The 24,402-nt window shown below is 37.0% G+C and overlaps 2 protein-coding genes across 4 annotated transcripts; one reads left to right on the top strand and one right to left on the bottom strand.

Annotated features, from left to right (window-relative positions):
- The first annotated feature begins 5,726 nt into the window (after positions 1–5,726).
- Positions 5,727–10,260, top strand: LOC21399666 (BRCA1-associated protein). 2 transcript variants are annotated; one of them, XM_024170307.1, is made up of 12 exons: positions 5,727–6,172; positions 6,571–6,679; positions 6,768–6,882; positions 7,044–7,141; positions 7,407–7,513; positions 7,692–7,941; positions 8,079–8,132; positions 8,410–8,553; positions 8,715–8,779; positions 9,077–9,131; positions 9,250–9,391; positions 9,904–10,260. In XM_024170307.1, exons 1-12 carry the CDS (start codon positions 5,874–5,876, stop codon positions 9,954–9,956), a joined length of 1,491 nt encoding a protein of 496 aa, XP_024026075.1. In that variant the 5' UTR covers positions 5,727–5,873; the 3' UTR covers positions 9,957–10,260. The 2 variants fall into 2 exon arrangements, with proteins under 2 accessions (XP_024026075.1, XP_024026076.1); XM_024170308.1 differs by having other exon boundaries at positions 9,250–9,449.
- A 2,989-nt stretch (positions 10,261–13,249) lies between these two features.
- On the bottom strand, positions 13,250–22,465 carry LOC21399665 (topless-related protein 4). 2 transcript variants are annotated; one of them, XM_010105408.2, is made up of 26 exons: positions 22,320–22,465; positions 22,007–22,136; positions 21,682–21,861; positions 21,350–21,463; positions 21,109–21,267; positions 20,844–21,021; positions 20,609–20,720; positions 20,384–20,496; positions 19,730–19,898; positions 19,440–19,549; positions 19,267–19,336; positions 19,043–19,116; positions 18,784–18,879; positions 18,619–18,714; positions 18,136–18,263; positions 17,796–18,030; positions 17,275–17,439; positions 17,016–17,111; positions 16,695–16,841; positions 16,346–16,456; positions 16,084–16,263; positions 15,406–15,534; positions 15,205–15,300; positions 14,580–14,768; positions 14,125–14,291; positions 13,250–14,011 (listed from the first exon to the last, which is right to left on the bottom strand). In XM_010105408.2, exons 2-26 carry the CDS (start codon positions 22,084–22,086, stop codon positions 13,813–13,815), a joined length of 3,393 nt encoding a protein of 1,130 aa, XP_010103710.1. In that variant the 5' UTR covers positions 22,087–22,136; positions 22,320–22,465; the 3' UTR covers positions 13,250–13,812. The 2 variants fall into 2 exon arrangements, with proteins under 2 accessions (XP_010103710.1, XP_024026087.1); XM_024170319.1 differs by having other exon boundaries at positions 17,016–17,108.
- Positions 22,466–24,402: the final 1,937 nt, after the last annotated feature.

Raw genomic sequence — 24,402 nt, 5'->3', positions numbered from 1 at the left:
CGGCATTCCAAGATAAAAAAAAACTTGGTTGATTAAAGTTAAAAAGGTAAAGCGACGACCGTTCAAGAGAACGACGATGATTCAGGCTTAGATATGAACTAGCCGAAGATCATTCAAACAAAGCGCGACCATTCAAGTTAACCCAGAATGCCAAACAGAAACCCAGAACTCACTTGAAACTCCTAAAAGCCAGTCCAGAACATTGCGAATAAATGTTAAACTCAGGTCCTACCATCCTTGTTATGTCATTCTCAATCGTTCCCCTTACTCAAGAAATTTACCGTAATCCAGGTGAAATAAACACATTTGAAGCGAAGAAGAGGGACGATGGGTGCTTAATATGAAATCAAGAGCACTGAGATGAATGTCGCCAAAAAAAAAATCCGCAAGATGACAAGAAGAGAGTGAACGGCCCTGGAAAAATTTATGCAGAGTTTTGGCTACTTCAAGATAGTTTCAAAGTGGTTCAGACACACAAAGATGGTATTTATAGCAACCGCAAGCCCTCGGCCTCCCAGCCATCCGATCAGGTACGTACGCATCCAACGGTGGGAGCACAGGAATTCGATCCGACGGTTGGGGGAAGGGCGAGAAGCTAAAGAGGCACGATCCAGTGGCCCAGGTTCGTCCGTTTGAAAGAATGGCCACGTTAGCAAGGCAATTAGACTGACGCAACGTTTACGCTTCTCGAGAGATTGTCCAGGTGCCAGGGCCATCATTGCAAGAAAGGCTCAAAATTAGCCCCCCACACCCGAAGCAGACGAAAAGGAGCGCCAAGGCAAATCCAAACCTATCTCGAGCCAGTCCAACAGAAATCCTCGACCTGGGGGGCAGTTGTTGTGTGAGAAAATGTGTGCTGACACATCAAACAATGATCTTGCCCCACGTGTCATCGCTTTAATCCATGTCAGATAGCTGTCGTCGTCTGGCACTCCATATTCGGGAAAGGCCGAGCATACATGGTGACTCATGAGACCATCGACCCCATATACGGCCGAGGCCTATATGGGTTCGCATCAACAGCATCGTGATAGGGTCGACTGGTAGGGAGCCATCGGCTGGGTTTGTATTATATAGGCACAAGGAGCAAACCGCATGAATATGGGTCCACGTCCCCAGAAAGTCCCATGAGTGGATAAGGGGAAATCCTCAAGTTGCGTTTGGACTTGGAAAAGGTCAGCCACCCTGGAAATGATTACTTGCCCGTAAACCGCCTGAAAGGGACCAATGGGGATCACCTAGGACCTGCAGAGCCGTGACAGGGGACAAATTGGATGAGTGAACAGTCCAAAAGGTGCTAAAATGGCTAGTCTAGTCTTGTAGAGTGACAGACTACCTGAGGAAAGCCATCATGTAGCTCCTTGCAACCGCCTATCGAAAAGGATCAAAACACAATCCACGAGCTATAAAAGGGAGGAAGGCCGCATGGAGAGAGGGGGGAGGTTTTCTCTACTTTTTTATGAAAATCCTAAAGAACATAAGATAAATATAATACAGTGGATGTAACTCTTTTGATATAAGGGTGAACCACTATAAACTTGTCTGTCTATTTTTTACTTTCACTCCAGCACCGCGTCAAATACTCTTCATGATACACTGGTTGCATAAACACCTTGACTAATATATTTAGTTAAATACAAAGCTTTAGTTGGTAACCCTGTGGGTGACCAAAGGGTAATTCGTTAGAGAACTGTTGATGAAAATCGACGTCAACAATAACTATTCATTACAATAAAGATCCTTATTATTTTAATTTTAAAATAAGGAAATAGGGAGCTTAAAGAATAAAATAATAATTTATTTGGGAAAAAAACTTTTCATTAATCGATCAAAGAGGCGGTTACTTCCCGAAAAAATACAATGATTGCACTATTGGGTGTCACTTTCCTATGAAAATTGCTGATGCCGGTATCACTTCAACAGGGAAAGTGAAGAGACGCGACTAGAGAGGGAAATAAGAGAGAGGAAACCCTCTAAAACAATTCATCCGCACCAGTAGAAAGAGAAACTCATTCTAAAACTTGGGAAACTTAGAGAGAGAAAAAGAAAACCGAACAAGAAAGAGAGAAGAAATCAGTAGATCTTGAATTTAAATTATAATTTGAATTGAAGTTATAATTTAAGTTTATATTTAAATGTAGATATTTGAATTATAATTTAAATTAAAAATTTATTTGAGTGGATTAAAATTTAAATTTATATTTAAATAGTATTTTAATAAAAATTTAATAATGATGAAAAATTTTAATAAGATATATAGTTGAGTTATATTATCTATTCACTATAAACGTATAAAAAATTATCTCAATTAAAATTAAAATATAAAAATTATAACATTTTTAAGAATAAAAAAATATTATTTATTAACTTAAGTTTAAGTTTATAAAACTTAAATTAAAAGAAAACTTATTGCAATCAGATATGCTAGGGCTGTCATGGAGAAGTTGAGTTTGGAGCAGGCATGCTCTTTTAGTTGTGGCGCCTTCATTCTTAGCTTTGCTGTGTCCTAAGAATGCCCCATCTTGCTTTGCTTAGACTGATTGTTGATAATTGTATTTTAGTCTTTCACCTCCGTCATGGCCCGGATAATGACTCCCAAGCAAACTTGCCTTCACCGCACCACAGATTTAAACTGCTTTGACGAAGATGGCTTCCGTGAGGCAGTTCGGAGAGTAGCTGATGGAGCCATGATGCCTGAGATTGAACCAGAGGATTTCCGAGTGGAGCATTTTGCGAAATGTCTTATTGACCGGGGTGATCTTCTTCAAGTACCCTTTCTATTCAAGTCTCCTTTCTCTCCGTCGCGGGGTTGGTTGGAATGGCTGCGCTCCGTGCTTTGCCACAAGAAAACACAGGAAAACTTGGAAGTTGGAAGCTGCTGGAGTACTCCCTTTCCTTGTCGCCTCTAGCACCTTTAAGATGAATAGAGATTCACAGGGCTTGAGACACTTGCTCCGTCGCTGGAAGGAGCGCGACACATTTGGAGCAGGTTGGGGAGAGTTCAGCATTGGCTTGGACGATGTCTGCGTGATGTTCCAATTACCGGCTGTTGGCCAAACTTCTTTATTCAACATTAAACTTGATGGTGAGGAGAAAGGCATCCTCGAGAACTTGGAGAGAGGAAACACCCTATGCCGCACGAGCAAGAGATTGAGCTTCGTGGCATGGACACGTTTCTTCTTCGGAGATTACGATGAGAAGAACACTTTTGTTGCTGGTACATGTGCTGATTGGGGATGTCAGGTCGATGCCTTGGTTGCACTTTGCCTGAGCAGGTTCTTGCTTCCTGAGTCGCCAGAGGATATCGTTCTCAGCCGCTACTTTCCTCTGGCGATCAAGATTGCTAAAGGCGCAATTTTTCCATAAGCTTTATAAGTGTTGGGATATTTGTATTCCCAGTTGGAGGCCTTGTGTAACTTGGAGTGGTTCACGGTAGCGGCTTCATCTTGGAGACTTACATTTCCACAGCCTTTCTTCAAGCTTTTCTGTGGGAGAGATTCCCCAAGTATGCTCCGAAACCAGCTGAAGTTCAGGACATTGAGAAGTCCTTCGGAGATTTACGTTTTCTAGATATGAAGATTCCAGCCATTTGTTGCTGGTTCCGAAGAGAGCCTACTTCTGTAGATTTGTTATCCGTTTTGGATGTGGAGTCCGAATTTTGTTTTCGGCCATTTGTGATGTTGCCAGCCGAGATCAGAGCAGATAACTTCTTCCTTGCTGGAGGAGTAGATGATTTCACCTCGACCCAGTTATTGTCACATTCTATCGGAGGAGAGCCTGACCAGTTTATGGTGGAGATTTGGTACGATATTTTCATCACGACGCTACCATCCTTTCTTCCATCATTCAAAGAAGAAAGAGGAGAAGTGACTACAATCCCCACCGCTTCATCAGACAGTTTGGCTTCGACCAGTTTGTTCCATCAATATTGATAAGGCCGGTTGACAAGACAATTGTGTTCTTGTATTCGGAGGTTGATAGGATCTTTGGCTTTGAAAGGACCGAACACGTATGATGAATTCTGGAGCTGGCAATTGGAGCGTATAGCCATCTACTATACTTTGTCGTTCGTCATGAGGGAATCCCCAGTCCTGGAGCGCCTTCGGGTGATGATGAAAGATCCCACTTCAGATGCCATGAAGAAGCAAGCCCAAGCTTCTTGCCTCCATTACTCTTTCGAGGATGAGAATGAAGTGAGGATATTCAGAGGCCCATCGGAGAAGAGGAAGGCCACAAGGGTCGAGGAGGATAGTGATGAGGAACTCATAAGGAAGAAGAGTAAGGTACCGCAATTGAAGGGTTCGTCGTCCAACAATGAGCCCAATCACCATATTAACGGTCTGCTCAACTTATTTGATAACCGTACTCATATGTGATTCTGCCTATTACAGCTAACGACTTTTTCAAAATTTGACTCAACTAATAACTTACTTATCTTGACCAAATGAAACAACTTTAAATAAAGAAAAATAAAAATCAATGAAAAGGATGGGAAGGTCTAATAATCCTAAACAATGTTTAACAGCAATTACTTTTTGCACAAATCCCTTCCATTACCAACCAAGGAGTCCAAACCCACTCGCCCATCAAAGTCCATTTATCCTTATGTATCTTGATGCGATCCTATATTAATTAATATAGTCGACTCAACTCATTTAACAACTGTGCTAATTTGTTATTATACACGTAACAATTAATAATTTTTTTCAAGATACGTTACAAATTTGACTCAATTAACAACTTACCTTTCTTGCACAAACAAAATGAATTCAAATAAAGAAGGAAAAATCAAACAAAAGAGAATGTTTAATAATCATAATAAACATTTAAACCACAATTGCCTTTATAAAGATCCCTTCCATTGCCAACTCAAAGAGTCCGACCAAACCATTAGCCCACCAAAGTCCATATGTCCTTGTTGTTTATGTATCACGGCGCGTCTTTATACTAATTTCGCCTCAACTCATTAGACAACTATACTAATTTGTTACCACACAAGTAACAATAAAATACGTTACAAATTTGACATAATTAATAACTTAACTTGCTTGCATGAATGAAACAAAATCAAATAAAGAAAAATAAAAATCAAACAAAGTAAGAGGACTAATAATCTTACTCAATGTTTAAACAGTGTTTTCCTTGTATACAAAATTACAAATCCCTTTCTCCGCCAACCAACGAGCCCAAAACCGCCACTGGCCGATCAAATTCTATTCACTCATAGTATTCATGTATCACGACACGTCTCTGTACTGATAGTCGACTCAACCTATTTGACAATTGTGCTCATTTTTTATTCTACTCTACCTGTAAAGCCAATCTACATTACAAATTTGATTCAATGAATAACTTACCTTTTTTACACAAATAAAACAACTTCAAATAAATAAATAAAAAAAGGAAGGTATAATATTCACGGAAATTTATGATTGATGTTATTATTGTATAAAAATTCCCTTTCTACAATATTTTCTTACATATAAATTCACTTTTCAAGTTAATATTTTAATTCACTCACAAAAAATAATAAAAAAAAAGACCCCGAGATGTAACAGCGTAATTTACTCCCTTCAAAACTGGTAGCCACGTATTTTTTTTTTTTTTTTCTCTTGAAAAAAAAGAAAAAAAGCAAATGAAACAGTGTTAAGTTTGTATTTTGTAACGTCGTCGTCATGCTCCGTTTCCACCACAAAAAAAAAAAAAAAAAAAAAAAAAAAAAAGAAGAGAAAAACGGCCGATTTCCCGCGAATGTTATTTATATACGGCTTCCTCTCATTTCTTACAAATCTAAGAATTCACATTTCTCCTCTCTCTCTCTCTCTCTCCCAACTGAGTTGAGCTCGCGAGTCGTCGACAGAGACAAGAAAGCCATGTTCTTAATCCGAGTCCACTCGGTGGACGCCAACAAGCCTCTCAACTTCGACAACTTGGAGTTCTCAACGACCACCAAGAAACCGCCGGCGAAGAATCCCGATTCGGTTTCCAAGTTCTACGAGCGAAAGGGCGTTATTCACCTCTTCCGTACCATAGTTCGTTCTCCGCTGCCGAACCCTAGCTCCAGGACCACCGTCCTCTTCGTCATCGCCGTCCCCAATTACTTCTCCTTCGAGGATTTCCTCCGATTCTGTGGGACCCGCATCGACCATATCACCGAGCTTATCTTTATCAGGTTTCTCTCCATTCATATACTGGACTATTTTACTTAAGAGTTTTCTTTTGTGGAATTTTGTTGATGCTCTATTGTTCTTGGTTGATCAAAGCCCTCAATTGGGTTTCTGAGAAATCCTAGGGAAATGGAGAATTCGATTTTTTTTTTTTTTGGCTTCTTTTCCTGAAAAAAAAAAGGAATTTGATTTCTTTTGGTTAGAAATGACTTTGCATGTGTTTGAGTAAGCATTATATTGCTTTAGCCAGAATTTAAATTTTCAAAAGATTAAAACTTTTTCTTTGCTCGACTTAGTGGTGCTATGTCTCATTATATTTGGAACCTAGAATTTGATGATTTCGATGTTAAAATGTTGGGTTTTGTGTACTCACCAAAGTAAGTCTCCATTTGTGTGAATTCAGGAACGATGGGATGGAAGATCACTACAGTATTGTGATTAAGCTTAAGAATAGGATGTCGTCAGATGGATTTTATTGCTGTTTTAATGGGAAGAAGTTCAAACCCGGTGAGGTATACATGATCATGTGCTTTATTGTGTATTAGATTTTATGATTTTGAGCATCTGATTCTTGATATCTTGTGGCTCAATCAATTTCAGGCCGAGGTCTGCCACATTCTGTTTTTGCATGCCGTGGAATTCTCAGATTCAGCCGAGATAGCAGGGACACCCCCAGATGCGTGCATCGAGTTACCTACTTGCCCCGTTTGCCTTGGTGAGACACCAAAGAATTTACCAATTTTTCCTTTCTTGAGCTATTGATTTAACTTGGCATGGCACAAAATTTAAGCTTCTTTTTTGTGATTTTAGCCAAAATATTGTCGTGCTTGTGTGTTGACGCGTGTTCCATTTTTTGTAATTCTTTGTTATTGTTAGAGAGATTGGATCCAGATACTAGTGGAATATTGACTGCTGTCTGCGACCATTCTTTCCAATGTCCTTGCACTACAAAATGGACTCATTTATCTTGCCAGGTGAGCTGGTTCTCTGTTCTTATTAAAATTTCTTTCACATGTGTATGTCTGTCTTTCTATTCCTACGTAGCTAGCATGTAATTCTGAATTCTCGATTGTGTTTCAAGTTTTGGGTAGCTGAATTGATTGCCAAGGTGATGTTAATAACTCATGGGGCTTCTTTGGAATCTTTCCTTGTGTTGGGTGCTCACATGAGCATTTCCATGCTCAAAAATGATAAATTTTTCTGAAGATAAATTCTGTTATACTTTTTTATTGTCATCAGGTTTGTCGATTATGTCAGCAGCAGGATGATAGACCCACTTGTGCTATCTGCGGAACAATTGAAAATCTCTGGGTTTGCGTGATATGTGGTTTTGTAGGATGTGGAAGGTACTGTACTTATAGCAGTTTTTCGTACACGATGTCTTCGTCCAGAGACTGTTAAATAATAAAGCAATCAGTCACACGATCTGTTATTTATTTGATGAGTCGTGCAATTCTGATATTGTTAACGACTCAATTATTGATACGCTTTTTTTCTCCCTTACCATTACGTGTGCACTTGAAGATACAAAGAAGGGCATGCTATTAGGCACTGGAAGGATACACAGCATTGCTATTCTCTTGACTTAACAACACAGCAAATCTGGGATTATGTTGGTGATAGTTATGTCCACCGACTGAACCAATCAAGAGCTGATGGCAAGTATGGTGAGATGAATGCCCGTTGCATGTCACTTGAAGGAGATTGTGCTAGTTGCACATGCAGTGAGGATTCTGGCTTTGGTGGAGCCCTCTATAACAGCAAAGTCGATGCAGTATGTATTTCCTATGAAAGCTGTTCATTACGTAAATTTTTTGATTGTGAAGACGGCGTTAGTTGCACTAGTCGTATTGTATTTACCTTCACTTTTCCCGTGGACGTACATTGACCAAATTACGGACTTGACAACAGATTGTGGAAGAGTACAATCATCTTCTTGCTAACCAGTTTGAGACTCAAAGACAAGTAAGTACTTCATTATGTACCTATGCACCCTAGCCTTTTTTGGTGGATTGACTAATAAAAATATAGGTTGACAATACATCAGTTTTTAGGAACTTGTATCCGGTCATGCAAATGGTTAAAAAAGGTTTCTCTCTGGTTAATTAGAGACGGGATTTGTATTCTCTACTGTATTACATTGATAGTATGCTTTTGGTTTAGGGCATCATAGCCTCCTCTGTCTCTCCTTTAGTACAATTTCCTTGTGAATTTATCGTTTCTTTTCTTTTTTTTTTTCCAGTATTATTCATCTCTGCTTGCAGAAGCGAAAAGTAAACTGGAAAATGCAATTACTGATGCGGTCGAGGAAGCTGTAAATTCCAAAATGCAGGACATCCAAAACAAACTGCAAAAATGTATGGAGGAAAAGAACGTTGTTGCAGATGTAAGTGTTCTATTCAAGTTTCCTTCTGTTATTTTTTCATAGCTTTGGTTTCCTTTTTATTCCCAAACTTTCATGTTTGAAGATTTCCCTACCCGGTATCTTTATTGCATTTCTTTTTTCAGTCATCTTCTTATTTTTTGTACTTGTTTTTGTTTCCTTAGATCAATCGAAGTCTCATCAAAGACCAAGAACTTTGTCGCAAGAAGTTCAAGGAAATTGAAGAAAGGTACAGTACTTTTGGACCAACTGGCAACGGTCTCTTGGTCAAGAGTGATAACACTGTTAGCGCAGTATGTTTTTTGCTGAAATTTGACATGTGAACCAAGTAGACCATACAATGCTAGAAATGCAATTCTGGTTTTTTCCGGTCCCTAGGTCAGAATATGTAGTTTCTGTTTTACCTTTTTAGCAATAACCGAGGCCCCTATGGACTATAAATTGCATGTGACATGATATTCCTGTAGCCTAGCTGCTTTGAACTCTTCTTATCCTCACATAACTAGCTCCTCATTCTACCATTTAGGGAAGCTGCAGAGCTGAAGCTGAGGGATGCAAAGATACTTGATCTTGAAGAACAGGTACTGCAAGAACATTTAGATGGATGTTTATGCTTGTTGCTACTCCTATTTTCTACCGACTGCGTGCCATTTTTAGATTTTCATTACACCTAATTTAACAACTTTATGGTGCTCTCAGATTAGAGACCTCACTGTCTATATCGAAGCCCAAAAAACGCTTAGTGACATGACGGATTCGGATGGCATCAGAGGAGGAACCCTCTTACCAGTACCTTCAAAGCAATCTTCCCCATCTAATACAAGAAAACAGACAAAGTCAGGTCGTAGAAGAAATTAGAAAGTTGATTGCCTTGGTATACTGTGGATAGACCGAATGGGGTTAGTTCAATAGAGTTAAATTAAATGTTTTCAGTCCTTTACATGGTCAGTTGTAAAACTGGTGGTTTTTCTCTCTTCAATGCATAACAAAGAACATTTTTAAATAATAACGTGTGCTTGGCGATACACATTTACAACCTTCCCATTTTTAATTGTAAACAATGAATAATTATGGGAATGCCTTATTGCCCTTATAAACCGGCCACCTTGATATAAAGACAATTAATGGGGAGTATATGAATTCTTTTCCGGGTAATAGGTTGTGATTTTGTGGCTCTTCGGGCTTAAAAAATTGAGATTAGGTTGTGGTTTTGTGGCTCTTTGGGCTTAAAAAATTGAGATTAGAGTTAGTGTATCTAGCATTACTTTTTTCTTTTTCCTCCTAGTTGATGTTGGAAAGTTTCTACATGTGTAAGCCCTTCAACTTTATTTGGAAATTTTGTGTTCTCTATAGGAAAATTAATTCACACCCACAGTTCGCGCGTTTTTCTGTCTGGTGCTCTGTGAATCCGTCAGTGGCTTCTTTCCTTTACTGCAGCGTTACTTGTTTTGATCTCCTCGTATACAGAAGCCATTTCGACATCGAATGTGCAGTTCATGTGGCTTGGGTCTTTTGTCTTGGTTTTTTATTTTGATGTAATATTCCGTCATTTTAATGTTTATGTTTCTGTTGAGTAATAACACAATTTCTCGTCTCATCTTTCTATAGTGATGGCTGGTCTAGTCCGTTAGGTTGATCGTATGCATTGTTGTAAGTGACACTAGTGCTTTAGGGTCTTTTGCTCTTAATCGATGGGTGGTTTTATCAAATGAGCTTTTGTCACACTTGATTATTAATCTGTCAAGCAAGTCTTTTCTCATTAGATCTCAGCGCTCGTGTTCGTTTCTATGCCTCATCTGGCTTCATTGGTGGATCATGGCTTTGTCTGTGGTCAAATACCTTGCATTTGGTGGTCATTTGTGATTATATTAGAGTTTGTATTAAGATGGTCATTTGTGATTATATTAGAGTTTGTATTGACTTAATAGATGAAAGAAATTCATCAGTTCAATAAAAAATAAAAAATAAAACATATAAAGGAGAGTTAATTAAGTTTGATGTCAAGTTTGTTTGACTCGTACCATTTACTTGGTGTAAAAAGGCAAGTTTGCTCTTCCGAGTATATGATAGTAGCTCGACAAAGTTTTGCCCTGGGGATCGATGTGCAGGGATCTCATCATTGTGGAGATCTACTAAAGCCTGGCCTTCCATGCGAGGCTGATCTCCCCTCCATCATCTCCACTGATAGATGACAGCTTGGAAATCGTTTGGATATCGATCAGTGAGATCAGTCAGACGAAGAGATTGAATCCTCCGCTTGTAGCCGCATGCGGAGGAGTCAGTGCATTTGCGGAACAGTTCGGTCCTAGCTTGATTGAGATTGGCGAGAGGAGATCTATCGTCGTGGTGGAGATCTTTGCTGGCAATATTTCTTCCACAGTGGATGTCGTCATAATGAGGTCGGCGCTGGTGCCGATGATGGAAGAGAAAAGATAGGGATATAGAGAGGAGACGAAATAGATGGAGTCGGGCTCTTTTATTAGGTAGGGTTAAGAGTACACTTTAAAAATACAAATGTAATGTATAAAATAATAAAAGAATAAACAATTGATTCCCGATTCACTTCTCTTAGAAGTGTTATTTTTTTTTTATTGACCCTTTATAGGGTAAAGGTTTTTACTTGGCATTGTGAGATGGTATAAAGGAAGAACATTATGTTGTATTTTTCCGTCTTGCTGTGTTGTGCTAAGATGAAGGGAAACGATTGATCTCCTCCATTGTTTGGTGGCCAGAAAATTATTGTATAAACTGTTGAATGAAGCTAGTTCCTTTGGGTTTTTCCATGCTAAGGCATTTGGATGCCAGAAAAATCAATGAGCTTTGGTTGGTTGGATTGCTGAGCGTTAGATTTCAACGAAGAGTCGGACTTGTGCCAAAATAGGATACGGCCAATCAAGTATCTTGCCAACTACGGTCAATCACCATGCGGATACTAGGCAGACTAGGCCAACCACCAGGTCGACGCCTAGGCCAACCATATTAGGCCTACCAGGCCGACCTCTAGGTTGACCATGTATGACCAAGCACAGGACCTGATTCAACTAGGGGCCTGTCCCCAAGCCAGACCAAGCCTTGGTCAGCGTAGAGTTATCGAGTAAGACAAGTGGCCAATCAACCAATGGACAACCAAGTGGCACCATCTCCACCACCCCCACTGCAAAGCACTCCCCACTTATGGGGACGTGACAAGTGTCATGACTCGACCCCAATACAATTATACACTTGGGTGCTCTCTAAGTGGACGTTTAGTTCACGATTTCAGAATTATAATTTAAAATCATTTTCAAAGCACTCCCCACTTATGGGGACGTGACAAGTGTCATGACTCGACCCCAGTACAATTATACACTTGGGTGCTCTCTAAGTGGACGTTTAGTTCACGATTTCAGAATTATAATTTAAAATCATTTTTGATTTACGTGTATTTTTTGTGAGAAAAAATATTATAACAAACCACGAACCATAACACGAATCCACCAACCAAACGCATACTAAGTTTCTAGTCGGATCTAGGCACCAGTCGAATTCGATAATACTTAAAATGTCAAGTCATTAGCTCACCAAAGAATGGACACGTTAGTGTGTATGCTCAATGAAACATTTTGATATCACTAAAGAGTTATTTGTTTATTTCATATATCAATATTGTCCTCTTTATGTTCATATCAATTAAATATATGTTTGACAAACTAGAAGTATATGATTATCGTTCTAAGTCTTTAAATCATGTATATAATGTGAAGATTATGCGAAAATATATAAATCTAAAAATGATAGTCTAAATCATATGATCCACAATAAAAGGAAAAAATTTAGAATCTTTATTCATTCTAATATTGTCATGTTGTCGTAAGAGTAGAACTCCAACTGTAGAGACAATAATATATTTTTATAGGATTTAGGATTTTGACCAGGAAAAAAAAAAAAAAAAGGTACCATTGTCGAAGCTATCAAAATGCTACTGCTGATTACCTCATTCAGAATGTAGTACCACTTGGGTAAAGTAGGTCACGTTCGTGGGACCTATGCTAGAAAAACCCATCTCCAAGAAACCTAATTTTGTTATTCTTCTATGCCGATGTTTGTATGATGATTGCTAGTTATCATTAAGGGCATGGCATGTTTATTTGACCATATTAATACACAACATTGTGTAATAATATGTTAATACAATATTTAATGTGACCATCGTATTATAAAAATTAATACAGATAGTAAATTAAGTTTATATCGTATAAATGAATACGGCTCAATTTTGACTTATTGTATTATATTATTTCAATAGAAGATCTATAATTCATGTTAGAATTGAACAAGATTAGAAATCAAAATCGGACTAATATAGAATCGTGCCGGAACCTACAATTATTTAAAAATTTGGAGGGCATAATGCAAACATGACCTAATAGTTCAATTCCAAGTAAATTAGTATAGAACAGCTTGGCTGACAGAGATTGATAGATATTCTGCCTAATTACTATAACCAAACCAGTCTAGACAATCAATTACCGGAAACAAAAAACAGTTTTTTTCCTACTTTTCTTCGATATTAAATTTGTGGTGCGTGCAAATTGGAAGATCAATCATTCAAAAAAAAAAAGAAAAAAAACAAGAAGACAGATCTACTTCCACTTTAGATTTCAATATGTAAAGCCAGCCTCTTAGGGCCAAATAACTAATAGAGACAACAAACTTTTAGTGGGGCAGTACCAAAACAGAAGGCGATTCCATGATGCATCTACGCAAAAGCTGTACTTTATTGTGATAAACACTAGAAATTTTATTACAAAGTGTAACGAAAAAAATGAAGAGAAAAACCTAGTAATTAGAGAAGAAAATGAAACACCGTTGACAAATTACAATTAAAAAATTTCAGAATAATAATTAAGAGGATAAGAAAGATGGGCCCAATCACAGCAACTTATAAATCATCATTTTACTGAATTTCCCTATTGTCAGAGAGCCCAACCTTTCCATGTATTTAGCCTTTTGTCTCTACAATTTCCCTTTTACAGCAGCAATTCATACTTGTCCAATGTGCTAAATGAGGGAAACTCGTGGCCACAACCGTCATCATGAGCTCATCTGGTGCCACTTAAACAAACTCTACTGGGTTAATTCAAGTATCTAACGACTATAAGACCTAATTTCTGCAGCTCCGCCCCGAAAAAACTAAAATATGTTGGGACCAGGGAAAGGTATTATACGGAATAATCACATATACTAGAGGTCCTTTTAGGAAAGGGCTTGCACATTTAAATGTCACCTTTGAGGTTGCTCTGATCCGGCTGCTCCTGCAGCAGTACTAGGCCCCGCACCATTTTCTGTGGGAGGGGAGGTGCCCCATTTTCCTTCCAACTCTAACGGCTCGAGTACATGGACTCCACCATCTGTGAGTCCTAGTGCAAATTGATTGGCTTCAGAAGGATGTGCCGCAATGACAAGAGGATACACCCTCAAGCTGTAAAAATTATAACAAAATATGTAAAAAGGAACAGAAGACGGGGAGGGACGGAGGGTTACAAGAAAGCATGTCTATTTTTGCCTGATCATAGTTTCAAAAGGAAATCACACCTCGGGTTCGGAGGTAGATAAGCAGTTGGATTAATTCGACATCTCAATCTAAGTGTTGAAGCAGTTAGAACACCCACACTTCCATCTTCAAAGCTAACATATATAGATTGGCTATCACAAGAATATGTAGCATGGGTGATTGGACCAGTAGCTTCTCGAGGGAACCACTGTAAGAAAAACACGACTCAAACAAGGTTAGTAGTTAATCCCAAGTAACCTGAAAACAATCATTAGTGAGAATGCTGCAATATATGAGATCAATGCTTGCTTTCCCTGCGCCCATGTGGATGTGAAGAACTTAAAATAGTAAACGTGTAGATGCAATGATCAAATCCCCACTCAAATACTTCATTTTGCGTGATAAACATATGTAAACTAAAAAAATTAACAAGAAGCTTATATATATGTATATATACTGTGTATATATACATATATTTTATCTAAAGGAGGTGCACCTGCTTAAGGCATTCCAGTTTTGGTGCTTCATATATAGCTATCTGAGTTTCATGAACTGCCAATAGATGTATCTGATCCTGGTGAAATTGAACTCGGGTATCTGCAGCAGGAGCTGCTGTTCGCCCAGCTGGAATCTGCAAGAATTTACTTGCCTGCTTCTCCCATCCATCTGTGTTCCAGACACACAGCTGTCGAGAAGAGAAACGACGATATGATCGACTTAACACAGTATAAAACTTGGTCAAAACTTAAAGCTACTCTTAGATGACTTGGAAGGTAAAAATGATTAAGCAGGGAGTCAAATAACAAGATTTTAGAAGTCATCATACAAGCAAAAGGAGTAATCAAGTCAGATATTTATTTCCCAGTCAAGGTTCACCGTTGAAATGATTTCAACGTGAATAAACGAAACACGACAAAAACCAAGACAAACAGGCAGCTAATAAATAAAAGATTTTAATAAATTAAATGCGTCTAAACTCTCGTGTGTTCATACTATTTATCCTCTTGGCTCAAAATCCTACTGGATTTTTCCCTAATATGTGTTCCCCCATTGGCCAGTAGTTCAGTGCCTCGATGAAACATTAAGCACATTAAACATGCACAAAGTCTTATATTTCTTACCTGGGAGTCGGCTCCCGAAGATACAAGTACATTCAGAGAGTGAGAGAAGGCAAGACCTGTTATCCTCTTCTGATGACCTTTTAGCTTGGTTTTTACCTATGAAAAATCCCATTTTTAATTGTTACTAATCCCATGCTTTACTGCTATTTACGAACAAGCAACTACTAATAAATTTAAAGATTCAATATAACAGTGCAAGACCTCGTCAACGCGAACATTATAAATTTGGATGGTAGAATCCTCCATGCCTATGGCAATGATATTGTTGTCTTGAGGATGAAATGCCAGAAATGTGGCTGCCGGTGGAGGCGGCATGAATGTTGTCATTGTCTGTAGCAAAGAGAGCATAACAATAAACATAACAGTAAAATTTATCAACATATAACAGATGATATCTTTAGAAACCCCCGGTAACACTTCTATTTCTTTTTAATAAGAGAACTTCCTTTCACCGCTGAGAGAAGAACTGCAAAGGAAAGAGAATTAAGGAATCCTCGAAAAGCAAACAAGAAGGAAATGAAAAAACAGAATAAGAAAAGAACAAAGAAAACTGAATCTGAAAACAGTCCTCCCAAGGCCCATATCTCCAATAACATCCTTCCAGTCAATAAAAATCAAAGAAAGTTGAAAATCCTTAAAAGTTTTACCCGTCAAGTTTTTATTCTTTTCAATCTAAAGCTTGCTTAAAAACTATAATTCTATTATTTCCAAAAAAGAAAAAATGTTTTGGCTTTCATCATGAAAATTATCTTGGAGTACAGGCAAGAAGAATGCTGCAAGCCAGCAACAACAATACTTCAATTGATGATGTCATAGCAAAATTGGAAAGCAGTTAAGGGCCAGACTTGCCAAACAAGTAAAGAGGATATCATCTACTACCTTAAATGTCATCATGTTGAACAAGGAGATTTTCCCCCCAGAAGCAGACATAACATATGAATCATTCTTTGAAAGAGCAAAGCATGGAACGGCTTCCTCAGGATTTGTATCACTAATATCATTGGTCATTAATATTCCACTTGTAGGCTGCCATAATTGTGGTACAACACTAGTAGTGGCCTATGAAAAAACAAGTTTTGTTAGTGGCAGGATTAAAGCCAACAAATAAGGAATAGAACATTCTCATATAAGTGTTTCATACCTTTCCTGCAACATTTCGATCATTTCTCTGCCATTTCCAGAGCTTGTGTACTGCATTAGATGCTAATGCCAATATGGCCAAACCCGAATTTGTATAAATTAGTCTAGAAACCTGAAAAGTTACCAAATGCGTTAGATTTGGACCTCACATTCCAAAACGAACCCATAACAATAATAAAAATTCATGTACAAGTTACAAAAAAAGGAAAAAAAAATTCCGATCCACCAATGATAAAGAGATGAAAAAACACATCAATTAACGGAAATATATATATATACATACATACATATACATATATATATATATATATTAAATGTAGCAGGAAATGAGGATGCGAATAAATCAGTACCCTCATTGCTGTCAAATTGTCAGGAAGTTTCAACGAGCGGCATTGTGATGGTTCATTGATTTCTGTCAGTTTCCAGATCCTAGATTTATCTAGCGACTCATCAGCAATTCTAGGTTTCACGTCAACCAAGCCCCGGCTATCATTGTTCTGTACAAACACAAAACAAATAAGAAAAAAATAAGTACAATCATTAAATATTAGATATCTACTTTAAATACGTCTAATATACATAATGTCATATAAACAATCACATAAGATAGTAGAGGTAATTTACTAAGAAATGAAAGTTATCCGGGTTACCATTATAGATCTAATACTCACCAATCCAACCATTGCCGCTACTGGTGTAGTTCGATCTCCAATGCTTGTTCCAACAGAAATGTTGGCCGAACCAAATGCACCAATTGCAAGAGGCTGCTGCATATAGATAATACATTTAAAGAGTCATGGTCAAATCCTCAGAGTTGACATGAATCATCAGATAAGATTCATAATATCACCGCTATTGAATTTTCCATCTCTCTTAAACATGAGAATGATAAGAGAATCTTAAAAGGATCTACCTAGATGAAAGCTTTACCTTGACTGCAGCTGCCGAAGCAACTCTAGATGCGTCAAATGTACGATTTTCCATAGTTCGTAGGAGCCTAATTCCATCAGAGTTTCCTAAAATTTTGACTCCATTGTCATTTGTTGAGACTGCCAACAGTATTCCTTCCTTGTTGAATCTGATACAAGGAGAAGCCTGCAGGTTTATCAGATCATAATTATTCAGTTGGCAGGAGGGGTAAAAACAAGAATTAAATACTAACAAGGAAGAAATGAATATTCAAAATTATGTGCATGGATGTGTACATTGAATAGGCTAAAAGTATACAACACAGTAAACATCAATAATATTGGGAAAAATATTCTTTAGAAAAAAGACATGGCATAGGAGAATGGTCAAGTGGGGGGTGGTGGTGAGATTCCAAAAGGTCTTACTCTGTGTGTGTGTACAAAATACAAGTATTTACATTTCTGTATATATTGATGTATATAGATCTGTTATTATATTATTGATGTATATAGATCTGTTATTATATTATAATAAGTGTGTACCGGCAATCCACCATCAGCATCAAGACTCGTCAATAGATTCACGTTATCCATGTCCCAGAATTTGACCATAAACTCATCTCCAGCAGCTAAGAACCTATTTTTTGTAGTATCAAATTGTACAATCCCCACAGATCTCTTTCCAAGACCATGATAGGTACGCTTGACAGCTCCTTCACTTTCATTCCATTCAACTAAGTATGAATCTCCTTCTTTATTTGTCCCACATGAGAATAACCTATTAGAAACGTCCACAAGTCAACATAAATAAAGCATATACTCAACCTCATATACAAGTAAAAAATCTCATAAAACGCATGCGTGTAAAAATTAGCAAAGTAACCTGGTTCCATCAGCACTATACGCCATAGTGGTAGATGAATGGCCCGGTGCATCATAGTCAACTCTTGAGCCCATGTTATCATATAGCCACGCCTTTATTTTCCCATCAGTTGCTGTCGAGAAGATGAACTGGGAAAAGAGAATTCTTAAGCCAAACAGATAGTGTAGATATTCAATGTTTCATGCCAATGCAGTCCTAACCAGCTTTTGGAAACCAAGATTGTGGAGAAAAAGGATGGTCACACTTATAATAAGTACAAATTTGTAAAAGTACTGTGAAAACACATGAAGTTGGAATTTTTTTTTTTTTTGCTCTCGATTTTAATATTTCTTGAAAACAACATTATGTGGAGAATGTAGATGAGTTTTTGGTTCCATTTCGTTCTATCTCAAGTACAAATAGAAAAATAAATAAACAAATCAGCAAAAGAAGCTTCACTGTAATTGCATAAAAGCAAATATGATAAAACGAAAAGAATATCACCTGAATATTTTCCTTGTGATGTGGACACACTGAATAGACAGGCGCTTCATGGCCTTCAAAAATATACTGCTTTGCCCCAGTAACTGCATCCCATACCTGCATAAATCTTGACACTCGTAACGATGACCTGCCCAAAGTAAACAGATCTATAATAGTAGAACAGACCTTAATGACCCTGTCCTCCCCACATGTGACGACGCATAGCTGCTTGTTTGGATATGAAAATGCAAGATCATTTACACTGCCAACGTGAGCCTCAATCTGGGAAAGTGAATTGACAACAATGCTCAAGTCAATGATTAGCCAATACAGAAGAAGTTAAAAACTGAAGTATTATTTATAAACAAATTTCCTAAAATAAAAAATCAGAAAAAGAAAATACATGTGGAGATAGGTAAGATCAAATAGGTCGTAAATGACAAACCTCTAGGTGATTTCGTAAATCATCACCACCTTGATAGGCATATATGTGCACAATGTGCTTTGAGTATGCAACGCCTAAATTAGAGAAGATAATTATGACAGTCAGCTTAAAGTGCGTTTCTCTTTTTTCATAGCTTCCATTTGTAAAGCTTTAGATTCCATGCGGCTAATAATGTAAACATATACTTAAGCAGAACAATAAATGAACAAAATGACTAGAATTACCAAAAAGGGTTCCATCAGGGCTCCACATCACACGGTTCACAGATGCTGAATAATCATTGGCCAGAGATGCCTAGAATTGAACCAAAGGTAATATTCCTCAACAAACACAGAAACTCCAAGAAGTGTATAGGTCATACTTTGAATAAACTAATAACTAGTATTAAAAGTCAAACCTGCAGAGGCATTGAACACGCTCCAAGCTCCCAGACCTTGAAATTCCTTACAGCAATCCTTTCATGGCTTGGTAGCTCATAGACCATGACATCGCCCATATTTGTTCCAACTATGATAACAGATGCATGTTATTAAGCAAAAGAATAGAAATAACAGCAAAATCCTCGGAAAAGGGATTGGTACAATTTTATCAAGAAAAAAAAAACAAACAAACAAACAACCGAACAATTGAATGAACAAGCTACGCGCTGAAATGAAAGTTTAATTCATTAAACCAGCATGCACTTACCAAGAAGTAGAATTTGCTGCACTGGATGGAAATCCATGCTCTTAACAACTGAACCCAGATTTAAAGTCATAACAACAGATCTGGGCAAGTCATCAGAAGAGTAAGAACTTTGGCCATGGCTTTGATTGGGGTATGGAACAGGCAAAAGATTTACTGCTAGATTATTGGCCTGTCAGATATTATGTCAGTGGAGGACTAATTACACAAAATGCATGAACAGATTAAAAAAAAAATCATGAAATCGCAATAGGAATCACATAAGCTCAGGAGCAAATATATAGATACAAAATACATAAACATGGACTTTTCTTTTAGGGGAAAAGAGAGATACTAAGCTTCTAAATAAATGGCTTATACCTCGGTAATTGCAATGCTTAGGCATACAAAGCAAAGATAGTGGACGAAAGATATATCTCTACAGTGATGGAAACAATTTAAATTTACATGTCAAAGAAAAGCATAGGGATGAGGTATCATAATTCAAATCAATGAGAAAAAACCACTTGAGCTCATCAACTGTAATAACTTCATTCAAAACCACTTTAGCTCTAAGAACTAACTCAAAATCAGAAAAACAAAGCTTCAGATTAGTACTACATCGTACTCCCAAGTGAATTAACGATACATGGATAAACAGATGGATTGGAAGTGTACTTCTTCTGATATTCCAAAGGGTCTTGATCTCTTTAGCACATGTTCGGAATCTGCAGTTTGATAATCCATAGCAGGGTTATTGGTAGGAGGAGTTCTAGGGCGCTTCAAGATGGCTGTCATACAAAGCAACGAAAAATGGTAAGAAAAGTCAGTTTCCATAAAAAGAAATCACCGCAAACAACATAACATGGATAGAGTCAACTTAGCAGTAGAGCTCAATATTACCAGCATTGTTAGCGGCAGCCAAACCAATAGGCCCAGCAGAAGCAGAAGGGTGAGGAACAGGAGAAGGATTTGCCATCCACCCAGCAAGAGCGGTTGGAGCAGGCTGAAATGGCTATAAACATGTATGGATAGAGTCATACTTATAGAAATTTACACTTAACAGCTTAATAGGCTATTGAAATAATAATAATAACAACAACTAAAGTTTTCTAAATTTCTATTTTACTTCACTTACACCATGAGCACTAAGTGGTGGAAACCCTCCTGGCTTTGGCACAGCCCCCATTAAGGGATTAGTGACGGGGGATGGAGCCCTGGCACCATTTGGCTGTCCACAACTGTGGTCTACAAAGAGGGTCTTTATGTCAGGGTTAGGCCTTGGATTCTTACAAAGCTGATGCTGCCAGTTTAAACTGTGGGGAAAGAAAAGAGAAAAGCTTAAACTAGTGCTACATTTAAATTATAGTGTAAAAAGAAAAAGAGGGCAACTTCTCAAGGACCTCTGATTAATAAGAGTACGCAGTCTTGAGTTCTTCAAGGTCGGAAATTGAAGTTTGTCGCGAAATAGCGGGTTAGCTTCAATCAACTTTTTTAGCTCCGCAAGCATTATACTCCTAGCAGATTTAGTATCCCCATATTTAGATAGCTGTTCATTATCCCTGCAAGTTGATTATTACCATTAAAATGTGCGAAATATTGCAAAAATAACCTAAGCAATCCACAATAAAAAAGTTGTCATACCTAAAGTTTTCGAGAGTTAATAGCTGTGTAATTTCCTTAAAAAGTTCCTCATTGAATGCCGCGAATGCTTTCAAGTCCTTGACTAATATTTCAACCGCTTTAGCTCTATCCCGCCTGCAATTTTTTAATACCATTTTTGGATTCAGAAAACGACCCAAATATAATCATAATAAAAAAAAAAAAAAAAAAAAAAAAAAAAAAAAAAAAAAAACCATATAGTTGAGGCAAAAACCAAAGAAAGAAATGGAAATTACATAATTTTGATTCTTCTTTTTTTTTTTTTTTTATTTGCTAACACAATTTTGATTCAGTAAACACCTCAAGACACCTACTTGTCTAAAGCCTCAAGATACTTCTGCTTGCGAATCTCGAAAAAGATCTTCATGGAGTATCTATTATCATCAACCTTTGTGAAACCAGACAGATACTTCTCTACCTCTTCCCACTCGCCACTTGTCACCATATCCTCAAAATACCTCATGTTGAAGAAAAACCCAGATTCTTGCTCCAACCTTTCGACCCCACAATCACACCGTCAAGTTGCATCAACATTAAAATTAAATTAAATTAGAAAAAAAAATCCAAATTAGCACAAAAAACATAAACAAGACAAAGCAAAAAAGGAAAAACATTTAAAGGAGAGAAAATTGAGCGTACTTGTGAACCGTCTCTTTGAATTTCTCTTCGTCGAGAAATTGAAGTATGAGAAACACGAGCTCTCTGCTAAGCGACGTCATATCGCTTCCCAAGAAAAGATCTAAAAACCTCTCAGATCAATTCGACAAAACTGCAAATACAAAAATCCCAAAATTACGCTCAAAACACGCCAAACAATCAACCGGAACTCTCATTTCCGAACAAGAACAACCTCGAATTACGCGAAGAAAAACGAAAAACGAGAAAAAGAAAGAAATATCAGAAGAAACCAAAAGAAACAGGCCAGAAAATCAGAGCAAAAAAAATAACGTACCTCGGCTGAAATTGATTGAACAGATCGGACGGCCTCTCTCGAAGAAGACGACGAGAACGACGAGAGAGGGGAGGGGAGGGGGATTTTGGGGAGGTTTCGGAGCTTTCTCTCTCTAGTTTCTCTCTCTAGCTTTTTCTGTTTGCGAAGCTCTTCTGCTAAGTATTTATACAGAGAAGGAAAGGGTTAGGGATTTGGAGGAGAGAGAGGATCGTGTGAAGCGAAGAAACAAAGGTATCAGACAAATTAAATACCGCGAGTGAGAGAACGAGATGATATATAGAAATTCTCGCTATGATAAGTGTGATGATAAGACCTCGTACTTATATAACCTTTGATGTGCTTATACAAGAGGTAATACGTTATTCTGCTTATGAGCGTAATGAATACCCTTGCAATTGCGATTTGTTATTGCTTTCGGCCGGGTTTTGCGGGGTTTTCAAAGGAAAAAGGTTAAGTACCACTATTTTTTTTTTTTTTTATAATTAAGGTTAAGTACCACTATTATCATTAGTGTTTGTTTTTTTAAGGATAATTTTCATAAGTACCCGTACTATAATTTAAAGTGTCTTTAATTTTTTAAAACTATTTAAAACACTATATAAAAATAGATCAAATTGCTCCTGTTATTTAATTTTGTTAATAATCTTAACAGATTGTTGACATGACATGTCATTAATAGTGTGAGAAAGACATTTTAAAAGATAAACCTTAATTAGTAGTAAAAAATCTATTAACCAATTAACCTTAATATAAAATCACACAAATCAAATAAAATTAAAAGATAAATTAAAAATTAGAAATCAACCCTTGTCGTCACCATCGCCATGGGTTGCAACCGTCCTATCGAGCCTATAACACTGGTTATGGAATTCATCCCCCGATTTTCTAAAACAAAGCAAAAAGAATCAAAATCAAATTAGCTGAACATGGAATTCATTGTAGAGTTTATGATTGTTCTTGAACAAGATCAATAAGATCTTAGAGAGAGAGATCAAAGAGAGTTGCTATGGGTTTGTGAATTGTGAGAAAATCATGGGACAAGGCCCAAGGGAAATAAATTTTTTTATTTATCCTTTAGTAATTAGATTATGAGTTTCTTTATTAATTTTTTATAATTAATTATTTTAAACTTAATTTAGTTTAAACATTTTAATTTGAGTGCCACGTCAGCAATATGTTAAAGATGATAGACGGAGATAGACAGAAGGGAGATTTTGAATGATTTTCTATAGACCAGGGGTTACTTTGAACGGTTTTGAAAGATCAATGGGCACTTTAAAACAAGTTACATAGTTCAGGGATATTTATAAAATAAATCATTTTTCTATATATAATTAAGGGAATTTCTCTGATGTTCCCCATACTTTTAAAAACACTGGTGTTCCTTATTTAGCAGCCGTTGAATCTGCATTATTTTTTCAATCTATTTTATTATTTATCATATTTAATACATATCTAACGGCTAATAAATAGGAAACATCAGTGTTCTAAAAAATACTAGAGAAAGTCCAATTAACTCACAATAGTTATATGGTAATCAATTATTAAAACGTGGATCTGTATTGGTAGTAACGTGTAAATTTATTTCCTTTGAAAAAAAAAAATGTATAACGTGTAGACTGCATGTGATAATGATACTATAACAATTAGTATGGTCATCCATTATTAGTGATGTGTTATTACATTTTTAATGAATTTTTGTTCAGGAAAGTAAGAGTGGCTTTTGTGATAAGTAAAACTCTGAGCCTTATTTTTTTAACTTTTTTTTATGTATATAATCCGAAATAAAAAGTTGTAAATCTAGATAATGTAAAAATATTATACTAAATTCAAACATTCTATTTTTCACAATAATTCTTCAACGAAGCTTTTTTTTTTCTTTTACCTGCCTTGGATATTCCTTTTTTTTTTTAATCCTGCATTGAATATTCTGTTATATATACTAATGCATGCCAATTGCGACAATTTCGTCAAACAAAACAAAAATAAAGATGAGAAAAATTCATTGCATCATTCTAAGAGTAACTTTTGATTTCTTTGATAAATATGAAATTGCAATTACCAAATTAACCCTTTTTAAAAT

The sequence above is a fragment of the Morus notabilis genome, unplaced genomic scaffold, assembly GCF_000414095.1.
Source record: "Morus notabilis unplaced genomic scaffold, ASM41409v2 Scaffold397, whole genome shotgun sequence".
Lineage (NCBI taxonomy): Eukaryota > Viridiplantae > Streptophyta > Magnoliopsida > Rosales > Moraceae > Morus > Morus notabilis.
The sequence above is the reverse complement of the archived record's forward strand: the minus strand, read 5'-3'. Positions and strand labels throughout refer to the sequence as shown.